We start from the raw sequence: 12,578 nt of genomic DNA, 5'->3' as shown, positions 1-12,578 counted from the left end.
AACCAATCCTTTGAAATTACTCAACGGCCAAGTTTGAGACATACACTTTATACGTTCATACCTGTATATATTATGCGAGCATTCTAGAAAGGGAAGAATAAACCTTTAGGACATGAGTTTCTTCTATATGATTCTTAAGGCAGACAAGTATGAAAGAAAGACAACAAAGAGAGACATTGTAGCTTTAGAGAACATATTGCTGTGAAGAGTTTACAAAATAAAAATAAAGACCGAAACTATGACAGAAGAAATAACAAGCAAATTACCTTTTTTGTATCCCTATATAAAGATAAAACGTATCATCAGTTAAAGAATGCCCAGAAAGACTAAACACATCGATCCAAGGTTACCTCTTCTCTGCATTTTTCCTCTTTCGGGTTTGGTTTTTTCCGCCGCTCTCTCTTTAGAGACCAAAATTGCACATCTGCACAAACTCCATTTCGTTATCAACATATTTAGTCCAGAGAGACTTGTATTGGTTCATCGCAATGTCAAGCCACGGTTTCATGTTTCCATTGTAATGAATCACTCCTGCATTTCTGATTTCGTCCATGCTCACTCCCGGGTTGTAGCCTAACCCAAGCACATGCCATGATTTGTCCAATGATTTCGTCTTTGAATAGAATGTGATCAACCCCGGAGGTAGAGTTCCCAATTTCCAGAGAGTTCTGTCTTCATTCTGCTCGGAAAAGACAGAATCAACAGAAGATAAGTACATAAAGAGCTTTTGTATGTCTAGGTTACTAAGAAAGAATCATACATTAAATAACTAATGACAATGGACTCACCAAGTTCTGCCAGTAATGGTATTGATCAGTGCATTTCTCGCGCCTCCAGGCATTGAGATCGAATATATTCATTCCAAAGGCCCAAGCACAGGCATTGGGGTTAAAGCTCTCTTTGATCAAAGGATGAGAGAAGTTTAAGTATTGACCATATCGGTGAAAAGAACCAAAGCATGTCTCAACAGCTCCATTCACCTTGCCATCCAAGTTGATTTTCCATAAACCTGTCACGTCTTTCTGCACCACAACATCATCGTCCAAGAACAAAATCTTATTAAGCTTTGGATACATCTCTGGTAAGTAAAATCTGAGATGGTTCAACATCGAGAGATATTTCGGGTTCTTGAACTTGAGGTTATGGGAATCTTTAGTTGCGTTCTCAGCTTGATTCTCAAAGTAAAACTTTTGCAACTTGGCAGACTCGAGCTGCCTCAAAACCGGTGCATACGAAGAGTTTAGGAACTTGAAATCCTCCACGGATTTGATCTCAACATGGGCACCACGGTCCAAAGGACGCATCTTAAACCAGACCTTCATGGCTGCAAGATTCATCCGATCGGTCACCACATGGAAGACATGCTTCCATGGCTCCTCGGCGTTCATCACAACCGATCTCACCACAACAGACACAGCAATCACGTTATCAGAGAAAATCGCATAGTGATAAAGAGTTGGATCCTCCGCGGCTGGGTCAGGAGGAGCATCCTTGTACTTGTCAGGATTTGAGATCCTCTCTCCTACAAGCCTCATGGCCAAACAATGAAGACTTTTAGGAACCGACTTGGCTGAAATCAAGCTTGCAACAGCGCCGTTTTTCTTAGCCTTTGTCAACTGTTCTTGGACAGCAAAGATTGTATCTTTCAACTTCTGGATCTTAAGCTGTGTATCATAACTCTCTTTCGACTCAACGATCATCATTCTCGCTGTCTTCACCTTATCTTTCACTTCTTTCTCAAGCTGCCTAAACGAATCCTCCTCAAGAGCATTACCATTATCAGACACAGCAGATTTCAAGCCAGGTTTCGATTGCAAATCCGAGAAGTTGATAGCCAAATCTTCAAACAGCTTAAGCTGCTTAGAAGCATCAAGCTTTAGCTTCCTAGCGTAAGCAGCATACGCATTCACCAGTGTGAGATGATCGGTGGCTTGCTTGTGAATCAGATCCAACCTTGTTTTCAATGGATCCGATTGCAAAGCCAAAAACGTCCTCTGCATATATGCGTTTCCCATACTCGGCAATGTCTAACAAAAACCAGACACGAGCAATCAGATTTCGAAGCTCAGATTCATTTCTAAATTTGTTCGAATTGCGAATCAATCAAAAGAGAAAACAGGAGAATGTAAGAAGGAGCTCAGAGATAGAGATGCGTACATGATCCTGATGAGGTTGATGACGAGAGGAGTTAAGAACGACGGAGAAGGTGGCGAGGAAGAGAAAAGAGAACAAAGCGGAGATAAAGATCCGGTAGGAGAAGAAACTACGAAGTCCGGTAGATTGGCCGGATCCGACGCCTCCCCGGCCTCCACGGAAGGCCACCGCCATTTCCACCGATACACTTCACCTTCACAGGTCAGTTGTTTCCAGATCGGGATTTTTCTGGTTTCGAATCGTCGGTGAGGTTCTTGCTTGCTTGTCCTCCCAGAGACAGATGACTGAGTTAACCTCTGGAGTGTGACGGATAGATCTCAAACATTTAGTGAAGAATACACGTTAATAAAATAATCTATCTTACCAAAAATATATAATTAAACAATTAATTTAGTGCAGAGGTAACTAACATATTAATAAATCCAAATTAAAATAAGAAATTATGTAATGGAGATGGTGACGACTGACGATTGAGGCGACCAAAGATTTCCGCGTCGGTGCGATCAAATTGACAAATCCAAACTTGTTTTATTTCACATTCACACCTTTTATTTTCGTTTATTTTATGTCTCACACCCCTTATTCTTCTTATATGGGCTTTTAAGTATATGACAGGCTGATATATGGCCCACATGAAGCCTCATTCTAAACTGACGATTGAGGCGACCAAAGATTTCCGCGTCGGTGCGATCAAATTGACAAATCCAAACTTGTTTTATTTCACATTCACACCTTTTATTTTCGTTTATTTTATTCTCACACCCCCTATTCTTCTTATATGGGCTTTTAAGTATATGACAGGCTGATATATGGCCCACATGAAGCCTCATTCTAAATTAAAAACATAAAAAAAAAAAAAACAAACAAACATCACGTTGTTCAGTGTTTTTCCCAAGGACCAAAGTCTCACAAGTTTTGAACAAAAGAGATGGAATGGAACCTTGGTCTGCACAGCTCTGACAAGGTTACAACATTTCTTGGTATGACAAGCAACGTTATACAGTAATATACAGATTGCAGCCGATATGTTCTTTAGAAATCAGCCAACAACTTGTTACTTGATCCGGGAAATACAAAAACCTACAATGAGATCAGACAAACTCCATCGAATCTGTAAGAAACTCTGGAATTCTGCAACAATACAAGCAACTCTAGAGTCCTGCAACAATACTTTCACTGAGAGATCAAGTAGCATCGCAGAGATCTACAATCCAAGCCATTACAAAAAGATAACCTATAGTTTTGCTCTATCCACATCATAGCAAACTAGCATAAGATTCCAATAACTACCAATGAAGCAAGAAGCTAAATTATATCAATGATTCATCTTGCAAGATATAGGTTCAAAGTTTACCGTGATTTATTTCACAAAAAGGAATATATACAACATCAACATTATCACATTCACGATAAGTACTTACCATAAAACAAAGTGGTTCAAGGATCTTGCCTCTGAAACCATGTCTATTAACTTGAAGAACAGATACTTAAAATTCAATTAACTATATCTACCTGGCAAGTTCCTTGCCAAACCGGTATCGCTCCTTTCTGAGCTCTTATGCCTTTCATACTCAAGATCATCAGTACGCAGCTCATACCGACAAACCGGACAAGTATTCCTTATCCCCAACCAAGGCATAATACACTCTCCATGATAGAAATGACTACAAGGAAGCCTCCTTACTTTCTCTTCCACAACCATTTCATCTTTGCATACCGCACAAACGATGTTCCCTTTGTTTAACTCTTCCACTGTAAGTTCCACAACTGGAAGATCCTGAATTACACTTTTGGCTGCCGGAGGATTTCCCCTGATTCCAGTCTCGTTGTCAAACATTTGCCCAAGAATAGCATCAGCATCATAATGTCCACTATGATTTTCATCAAATTCATCCAAACTAGATAGATACAGGTAATAATTCGGATCGATATCATCAGGGTTTAGCATGATTCCTTCAGCTTGTTCGATATAATTAACCACATTGTTAACAGTTAACAAAACCTGCCAGTCCAGTTCATGATCTTCTTCATCATCCCTTGATAGTGAAGACAATTCTTCTTCTTCTTCTTCGGGACCACTAAAAGCTGTCCAGTTAATCGCGTTATGCACCTCCTCCCATTCTTCATCAGCCAACACGGTTCCCTCTCCGAAGAGGTTATCCCAGACAGGAGGAAGATCCGTACCAACCTGGACCCGACCCGAATCATTTGCACTATTCCCACTACTATCCTCCGAGGTAAAATCAAACACGCCTTCTTCATAATCGGAATCGGAATCGATGCCGGTCACTCGAAGCCCTTGCTCCTCTGAATCACCCGGTTGCTGATCCGACCCGGATCCAGATACACATCTACTCCCCAAAACTATCTCCTCCTCCTCTTCCTCGTCTTCCTTGGGGTCATAAAACCCCCAAATATTAAAATCACCGGCGGTCAGTCCTTCCGATTCCAAGTACTCAGCCGCGTCAACATCGGAAGATTCTCGATCGAAGAAATCAATGGGACAGCTGTAGGGATCTGGCTCTGAATCCGAGTAAGAACCTGAAATTGGTCCTGAGAAAGGGAAATAAGGATTGCAATCGATGTCCCTGTCGTCGAACGAAGAGTAACGGACGAGCAAGTTCGTGGCCTCCGGTATGAAAATCGAATCGTCTACGGCTACACCGTCGCCTTCCGCCTCTTCTTCAAGGTTGATTGCGGAACCGGGCTTCGACGCCATTGCAGAGAAAAGTAAAAAAAAAAAAAAAAAAAGGAAAAGGACAAAGAAAATTTCAGAGGGAAAATTGTATGATTTCGTATAATACATTACCCACAAAGGATATAATATGTATTTGTTGCAGGTTGACTAAGACAAAAAGTTTTGACTTAGCAAAAAAGATTACGCCGTTGCCGGGGATCGAACCCGGGTCACCCGCGTGACAGGCGGGAATACTTACCACTATACTACAACGACCTTGTTGACATGGTTATATTTATTAGCTTTCTAACAAATAACAACAGTGAAAGTCTAAACTGAGATTCACCGTGTATAAACCGGTTGAGTAACAACAGCTAGCTAGTTGATATTTTAGTCGGTTTACATATTTTTTTAAACCGAGTAAACCAAATCAATTGTAATCGTTTCAATCCCGCCATCGATATCACTTGAGTTTCAGTTCGTTATGAGTCATGGCGGAGAATCTCAGATTCTTGCGTATGAACAGAGCAGTGGTTTCACTCAATCGTTGTCTAACAGAGAAAATCTCATACCGAAGAATTCCAAGCTTTTCTTATTTCACTGATTTTCTGAATCAAGTGAACTCGATTAGCACGACGAACTTTTCGTATGTTTTCAAGGAATGTGCGAAGCAAGGAGCGTTAGAGTTAGGCAAGCAAGCTCATGCTCATATGATTCTATCTGGGTTTCGTCCGACTACATTCGTGCTCAATTGTTTGCTGCAGGTGTACACAAATTCAAGAGATTTCGTGTCTGCTTCTATGGTGTTCGACAGAATGCCGCTGAGAGATGTTGTTTCGTGGAACAAAATGATAAATGGTTACGCGAAGAGCAATAACATGGTTAAAGCGAGTTTTTTCTTCAATATGATGCCTGTGAGAGATGTTGTGTCTTGGAACTCAATGCTTTCTGGGTATCTTCAGAACGGTGAGACTTTGAAATCTATCGAGGTTTTCGTCGACATGGGGAGAGCAGGAACTGAATTTGACGGTAGAACTTTTGCAATTATTCTTAAAGTGTGTTCCTGTTTAGAGGATACCAGTTTAGGAATGCAGATTCATGGGGTTGTTGTTCGAGTGGGTTGTGATACTGATGTGGTTGCTGCAAGTGCGTTGTTGGATATGTATGCAAAAGGCAAGAGATTTGTCGAGTCTCTTAGAGTGTTTCAAGGTATTCCCGAGAAGAACTCTGTCTCGTGGAGTGCTATAATCGCAGGTTGTGTTCAGAATAACTTGTTGTCCCTTGCTTTGAAGTTTTTCAAGGAGATGCAAAAGGTAAATGCTGGAGTGAGCCAGTCAATCTACGCTAGCGTCTTGAGGTCATGTGCTGCGTTATCCGAATTGAGGTTAGGCGGTCAGTTACATGCTCATGCCTTGAAGTCAGATTTTGCAGCAGATGGTATAGTGAGGACGGCGACATTGGACATGTACGCAAAGTGTGATAATATGCAAGATGCTCAAATTTTGTTTGACAAGTCAGAAAATCTTAATAGACAATCTTATAACGCAATGATTACTGGTTATTCGCAGGAAGAACATGGGTTCAAAGCTCTACTGTTGTTTCACCGGCTCATGTCATCGGGTCTTGGTTTCGACGAGATAAGTTTATCAGGAGTATTCAGGGCTTGTGCCTTGGTGAAAGGACTTTCAGAGGGGCTTCAGATTTACGATTTGGCAATAAAAAGCAGCTTATCGCTGGATGTTTGCGTTGCAAATGCTGCTATTGACATGTATGGGAAATGTCAAGCTCTGGCTGAAGCCTTTCGTGTATTCGATGAGATGAGAAGACGTGATGCTGTGTCTTGGAATGCGATTATAGCTGCACATGAGCAGAACGGAAAAGGATATGAAACGCTTTTTCTTTTTGTCTCGATGCTCCGTTCTAGGATCGAACCTGATGAGTTTACCTTTGGAAGCGTATTGAAAGCTTGCACTGGTGGTTCTTTGGGTTACGGTATGGAGATCCATTCCAGCATTGTCAAATCAGGAATGGCTTCAAATTCCTCTGTCGGATGCTCTCTGATCGATATGTATTCAAAGTGTGGAATGATAGAAGAGGCGGAGAAGATACATAGTCGATTCTTTCAACGAACCAATGTCTCGGGAACAATGGAAGAGCTTGAAAAGATGCACAATAAGAGACTGCAGGAAATGTGTGTTTCATGGAATTCAATCATTTCCGGATATGTAATGAAGGAACAAAGCGAGGATGCTCAGATGCTTTTTACCCGGATGATGGAGATGGGTATAACTCCTGACAAATTTACTTATGCAACAGTTCTTGATACCTGTGCGAATCTTGCTTCCGCTGGATTAGGTAAACAGATTCATGCTCAGGTCATCAAGAAAGAATTGCAATCTGATGTGTATATCTCCAGCACCCTGGTTGACATGTACTCGAAATGTGGAGATCTCCATGATTCAAGATTGATGTTTGAGAAGTCGCTGAGAAGAGATTTCGTGACCTGGAACGCCATGATTTGCGGGTATGCACATCATGGGAAAGGAGAGGAAGCTATACAACTGTTTGAGAGAATGATACTCGAAAACATCAAACCGAATCACGTAACTTTCATATCGATACTCCGAGCTTGTGCTCACATGGGTCTGATCGACAAAGGACTCGAGTACTTCTATATGATGAAGAGAGACTATGGCCTGGATCCTCAGCTACCGCATTACTCGAACATGGTAGATATATTAGGAAAATCCGGAAAAGTCAAGAGAGCATTAGAGCTTATTCGAGAGATGCCATTTGAAGCAGACGATGTCATATGGAGAACCCTGTTAGGAGTCTGCACGATACATAGAAACAATGTAGAGGTTGCAGAAGAAGCAACTGCTGCCCTGTTGAGATTGGATCCACAAGACTCTTCAGCTTATACACTTTTATCAAATGTATACGCAGATGCAGGAATGTGGGAAAAGGTTTCAGATTTGAGGAGAAATATGAGAGGCTTTAAGCTTAAGAAGGAGCCTGGTTGCAGTTGGGTTGAGCTAAAAGATGAGCTTCATGTGTTTCTCGTTGGAGATAAGGCTCATCCTAGATGGGAAGAGATTTACGAAGAGCTTGGTTTGATTTACAGTGAAATGAAACCTTTTGATGATTCTTCTTTCGTGCCTGGGGTTGAGGTTGAAGAAGAGGACCAATGGTGTTACTGCTAAACAATATTGTATTAAGTAAAATTTAACAAATAGATTGTTTACAGCGTATGTATAGTTGTAGTTTTGTTTGTTCAAGTACTATGATATTGCTTTATTTAATGATGATCAGAAGTGGTTATCTAGTTTCAGTATCTTGTTACTTACTATACATTATCTTCTTGCTCTGCTTCTTTTTCCTCTTTTAGTTCTTCATGGTACTAAATTACTGTTTGGTTCGTTTAAGCTATAGATGAGTAAACTAATAAGATCACAACAGAAGGAATCACAAAAATGGATCATAAGTCTCAAGTATACCAAAAATAATTATATAGGAAACAACAGACAAAACAGAGTTCTTCATCAGGAGGCAAAAATTCTGTAGACAAAATCTTATCTCTCTTGTAAACGTTGTGTGTTTTGTCTTATGATGTTGATGACATATTCTCTGTTGTTGTCTTCTGGCGTTTCGGATCAACCTCTACTTGGACATTATCTTCTTGCTCTGCTTCTTCATCTTCTTTAAGTTCTTCAGGGTGTTGGTTAAGATGACCATTGACTGCTTCATGACCAATAAGAGATACATGTTTGCTCGTAATCTGGCGACCAGCCCTAAGCTTTGGACCCCAATGCTTCTCTGGATTTGGCAGAAAACGAGCTACTTTCTTTGCCTGTGCCTTGCTCAGCGAACCAATGTGACGCGAAAAATCAACCTGTCCAAACACAAGACAGAATCGAGAAGAAAGATTCAGGCTTGGAAAAACATTATTCAGTTTCAAACAATTCAGAGAAAGCGAGCAAAAGACCTCATGTGATGGTTCTTTGGACAAGATCACACTACCGGGTTGCTCAGGCGATTGCGCCTTTATGGGATGATTCTTCACCTACAACAAAACAATATCACCCAAGAAAAAACCATCAAAAACAAGACTTGGTAAGATGAAACACGCACACATTATGAATCATCAACTTGGTTTACCCAGCAGCGCATAATGTCCCAGATAACCTCCATAGGAGCATCAGTTTTCATGCCAAGCGGATTCACATGAGTCCCCGAGATACGGTAATTAGCATTAATAACCGCTGATCGAAACATTGCAGCTGATGGTGAAATGCACTTTAGTGTCGCACAAAGATTATGCAGACTCAAAAACAGAGGAACATCCAGCAATTCCTGAAAAAAACAAATCGAAACATAAAAGTCAATTTCTCACTTTTCAATGGTTTATTGAGAAAACGGAACAAAAAAAAATCCCACGACTTGCCTCGGAGACTGTAGTAAGTACAGCAGAGATCAGGTCATAAGCAGGATATCTGTCTTTCATGGATTTTACACTGTTTAATATCGAAGTCACCCATTCTTGATCATGCATTGGAGCAGACCATATTGGTCCACCCATGTTATATTTCTTCCCACAGTGGTTGCAATCCTGCTTCACAAGCGGACCAATTGCTGGTAGATACCTCACACTGTTGTTCTGCCAAAAAAAAAAAAATGTTTTATGATAAACATTAAAAAAAGGGCGGTTTCAGGATAGAAATTCTAACTCATTTGGAAGTGACCTCACTGATAGTTCAAGAGTATTACAAAAAGAGGGAACTATGTCAAACACTATTGACGCACATAGAACCATAACAAGAATCATTGGCTATATTCACAGTTTCCATCATCCTAAGGGATGCAGTGCATAGAGAATGAATTAAAACTTTCACATGTGTATATACCTTAGGGAGAGATCTTCCAACAGGTTGAAGATGAAATGAATCACAGCCAATGCATTGATATACGTAAGAGAGTTTCAATGGAGTGTTCTTCATTGCACTCGCCGAGCTGACGATATCATTAAGCTTGAGGTTTCAGTGAATCGAAAACAAAACAAAATATTTTGCAAAATCTGAATAACTGAAATGTTACGTGTTTGATTAGACAAGGAAAACTCACGTGTAAACGCGGACAAAAACACGAACATAGAAATCCATTTGCACAGATAGCACCGGAACAATATACCGCTTGTAGCGGTTTGCATGGCTCTGCATTAAAACATAACCCAAAGGTGGAAAAGAACATAAGAAATCAATCTAAACCTGAGAGAATTGGCGTTAAAATGACAAAGATAAACAAACCTCGATGCTGGCAAGAAGGATCCGCAAAGCCATCTCATGACAATACTTCGCTCTCAATGGGTAAGAACCATATCTGATATATTAAAGATTAAAGACTGGTTTAGCCAAAAGGCATAATCGGTGGTTGAGAAAGGTGTGCAAAAAAACAAAACACTCACTTGGAATAGCAAACTTCACCGTTACCACCACATAACACTGCCATGTCAGTTGCTGTACACATTAGCAATCCACCATCCGTGACTGATTGAATAGCCGAGTCAAGGAAAATAGACGGTGATCCATATGGATCAAGATCAACCTAAGAACATCAGTAACCAAAATTAGTTTAACAGAAGCAACTATAGCAATATGCAAATGAACATAATAATGAGTATAAAAGAATGCTTACCACATCAAATTCTTTAGGGTGGGTAAGCATATGGACACGAGCATCGGTATGATGTGACTCCACCTTTGAAATAGCCACTGAGCCATTGAACTTTATGTTTCTCTGGCAAGCTTCGACCGATGCTTTTAAGAGAAAAAAGGAACAACATTAGGATATTGTTATTGGAATTTGGAAAGCTACAAGAAACAAACAAATTAATCAAGACTTCCAACTTCCAGGTCGTCCAATCTAATTCATCAAAATGAGGAAACTTTTTACCTAAATCATTATCCAACGCCACAACCTGACCAATTCCTTCTATTTCACGTGCATATCTTAGAGCCCGTAACCCAGAAGCTGACAAAGCCTGAAAATTCAAGTATGCAAACAAAGATTATCCAAACTGCACGATCACAATAAGCGCTTTGAAACAAGACACCGAATAAAGAATATAGGAAGACCTCAAGAACTTTTGGTGGCTTGGGTTCTCTAGGTGCAAATCGTTCTGTTGTCTTAGCAGGGTCTTTTGATGCAGAGCTTGGTCCATCTTCAGATGCTACTTCGTGATCACCATTATTCATACCGTTCTTGCTCGGAGTTTCTTCCTTGGAAGCTTCAGAAGCATCCTTCTCGATCACTTTGGAAGCTGGTCTAGTTCTTTTAGATGACTTAGCTTCATGCTCTTGCTTGCGTTTTGATATAAATTCCCTTAGAACAGCAATGGACATGTCTCTATTGTTCACCTAATCATTCGATAAAGACATGAAGGGAAAAAGATCAGGTTCACGTTCAGATCCCATGTAGCTTCAAACAAACACATTACTATCAAGACCGGAAGTCAGCTACTTAAATTGGCAGTGTGAAGGATAAGTTTCACAAATATCTCTCAGTGAAAGATAAGAATTCTCAGCATAAACTTACAATGAAACTGGCTAACAATCATATTCCATCCAAAAAGTTTGATACTTTTGGTTCCTCAAAGAATAAAAATCCAAACTTTAAAACAATAACTGACAGGTTAACCAAATTCTTGTTCCAGAACAAGCCAATAAGCTATCAGCTAATTGATGTAAATCAATGTTCAGTGGTCTTAACAAAGCTACAACATTTGATTACAAATCAAAGCAGCCAATACAATGGAACAGAACCACCAATTGATGATAATATATCTCGGCTTCAAACTTAAGAAACAAGAGAAAAATATTCATAAAGAAGAGAAATTTGGAAACCTGAGCTTTATTGAAGAAGACTTGATTCTTCTTGTGCATGAGAATCTCAGCTTCTCCTTCCTTGATAACAGTATAGTCATTCAGATCCGTTTCCATTGCTTAATCTTCTTCTCAAGTCTCTCCTCTCACAAATTCACTTACTATCAATATTGATTTATGGGAACTCAACGACCAATCACAATATACGTATTGAAATAAAAATCCTATCCGCTTCGATTTCAGAGAGAGATTGGAGGAGGCAAAATACCAAAGAAGACGGAGCTTAAACTTATAAACCCTACACTACATAAACTCCGAACATACACAGTATTTGCCTTTTTTTGGTTTCTTCAATTTGTTTTTTATCTTTAATAATTTATAAGTTTTCCTTAATTTGATTGTTAATTTACTCAGAGAACTGGATTTTTGGACATAAGAGATAAATATAAAAAGATAACGGGTGTGAATGTAAGAAAACCAAAAATACAGGGATGCGAGACTAAATGTGAAAACTAAAAACAGAAGAGTTGGCTGGCCCATGCAGGTTTCGAACCTGCGACCTTCGCGTTATTAGCACGACGCTCTAACCAACTGAGCTAATGGGCCATTTTATAATCTTTTTTTCTGCTTTACTAATTTGAATCTCATATTAGCTTCTCTAGCAACTTTTATAACTAAATGGTAGTAATAGGTGATTAAGAAGACATGCAGATCCTTAAGATGAAACGCAATTGCTGGTGTTGCGATGGATTCTTTGCTTCTAGGTGCCACCATTTGATGCTCTCTTCACCGGTCTTCTAAGAGAAGGTGACAACTTATTGATTTCATCCGTATTTGTTGTTTTTGTGTTTTGTATGATAAGAGGACAT

The 12,578-nt window shown here is 39.9% G+C and overlaps 4 protein-coding genes and 2 non-coding genes across 6 annotated transcripts; 1 reads left to right on the top strand and 5 right to left on the bottom strand.

Annotated features, from left to right (window-relative positions):
- Nucleotides 1-87: 87 nt before the first annotated feature.
- LOC9318291 (probable galacturonosyltransferase 9) lies at nt 88-2,606 on the bottom strand. Its single transcript, XM_021031238.1, has 3 exons — nt 2,158-2,606; nt 789-2,027; nt 88-679 (listed from the first exon to the last, which is right to left on the bottom strand). Exons 1-3 carry the CDS (start codon nt 2,326-2,328, stop codon nt 404-406), a joined length of 1,686 nt encoding a protein of 561 aa, XP_020886897.1. The 5' UTR covers nt 2,329-2,606; the 3' UTR covers nt 88-403.
- Nucleotides 2,607-3,460: 854 nt separating this feature from the next.
- LOC9320382 (E3 ubiquitin ligase BIG BROTHER-related) lies at nt 3,461-4,925 on the bottom strand. Its single transcript, XM_002882177.2, has one exon. It carries the CDS (start codon nt 4,871-4,873, stop codon nt 3,653-3,655), a length of 1,221 nt encoding a protein of 406 aa, XP_002882223.1. The 5' UTR covers nt 4,874-4,925; the 3' UTR covers nt 3,461-3,652.
- Nucleotides 4,926-4,992: 67 nt separating this feature from the next.
- Nucleotides 4,993-8,165, top strand: LOC9318290 (pentatricopeptide repeat-containing protein At3g02330). Its single transcript, XM_021031232.1, has one exon. The coding sequence runs from the start codon at nt 5,323-5,325 to the stop codon at nt 8,032-8,034; it is 2,712 nt and encodes a 903-aa protein (XP_020886891.1). The 5' UTR covers nt 4,993-5,322; the 3' UTR covers nt 8,035-8,165.
- On the bottom strand, nt 5,036-5,107 carry TRNAD-GUC. Its single transcript has one exon. It is a non-coding gene; the product is annotated as a tRNA-Asp (tRNA).
- Nucleotides 8,166-8,264: 99 nt separating the features above from the next.
- Nucleotides 8,265-12,053, bottom strand: LOC9318289 (probable tRNA (guanine(26)-N(2))-dimethyltransferase 2). The gene is made up of 12 exons (XM_002882176.2): nt 11,731-12,053; nt 10,963-11,244; nt 10,781-10,868; nt 10,523-10,644; nt 10,293-10,432; nt 10,135-10,207; nt 9,953-10,041; nt 9,736-9,841; nt 9,276-9,488; nt 8,990-9,184; nt 8,817-8,894; nt 8,265-8,723 (listed from the first exon to the last, which is right to left on the bottom strand). Exons 1-12 carry the CDS (start codon nt 11,824-11,826, stop codon nt 8,436-8,438), a joined length of 1,770 nt encoding a protein of 589 aa, XP_002882222.1. The 5' UTR covers nt 11,827-12,053; the 3' UTR covers nt 8,265-8,435.
- Nucleotides 12,054-12,241: 188 nt separating this feature from the next.
- On the bottom strand, nt 12,242-12,315 carry TRNAI-AAU. The gene has a single exon. It is a non-coding gene; the product is annotated as a tRNA-Ile (tRNA).
- Nucleotides 12,316-12,578: the final 263 nt, after the last annotated feature.

The sequence above is a fragment of the Arabidopsis lyrata genome, assembly GCF_000004255.2.
Source record: "Arabidopsis lyrata subsp. lyrata unplaced genomic scaffold ARALYscaffold_3, whole genome shotgun sequence".
Classification (NCBI taxonomy): domain Eukaryota; kingdom Viridiplantae; phylum Streptophyta; class Magnoliopsida; order Brassicales; family Brassicaceae; genus Arabidopsis; species Arabidopsis lyrata.
Note: the sequence above shows the minus strand (reverse complement) of the source record. Positions and strands in the feature narration are given on the sequence as shown.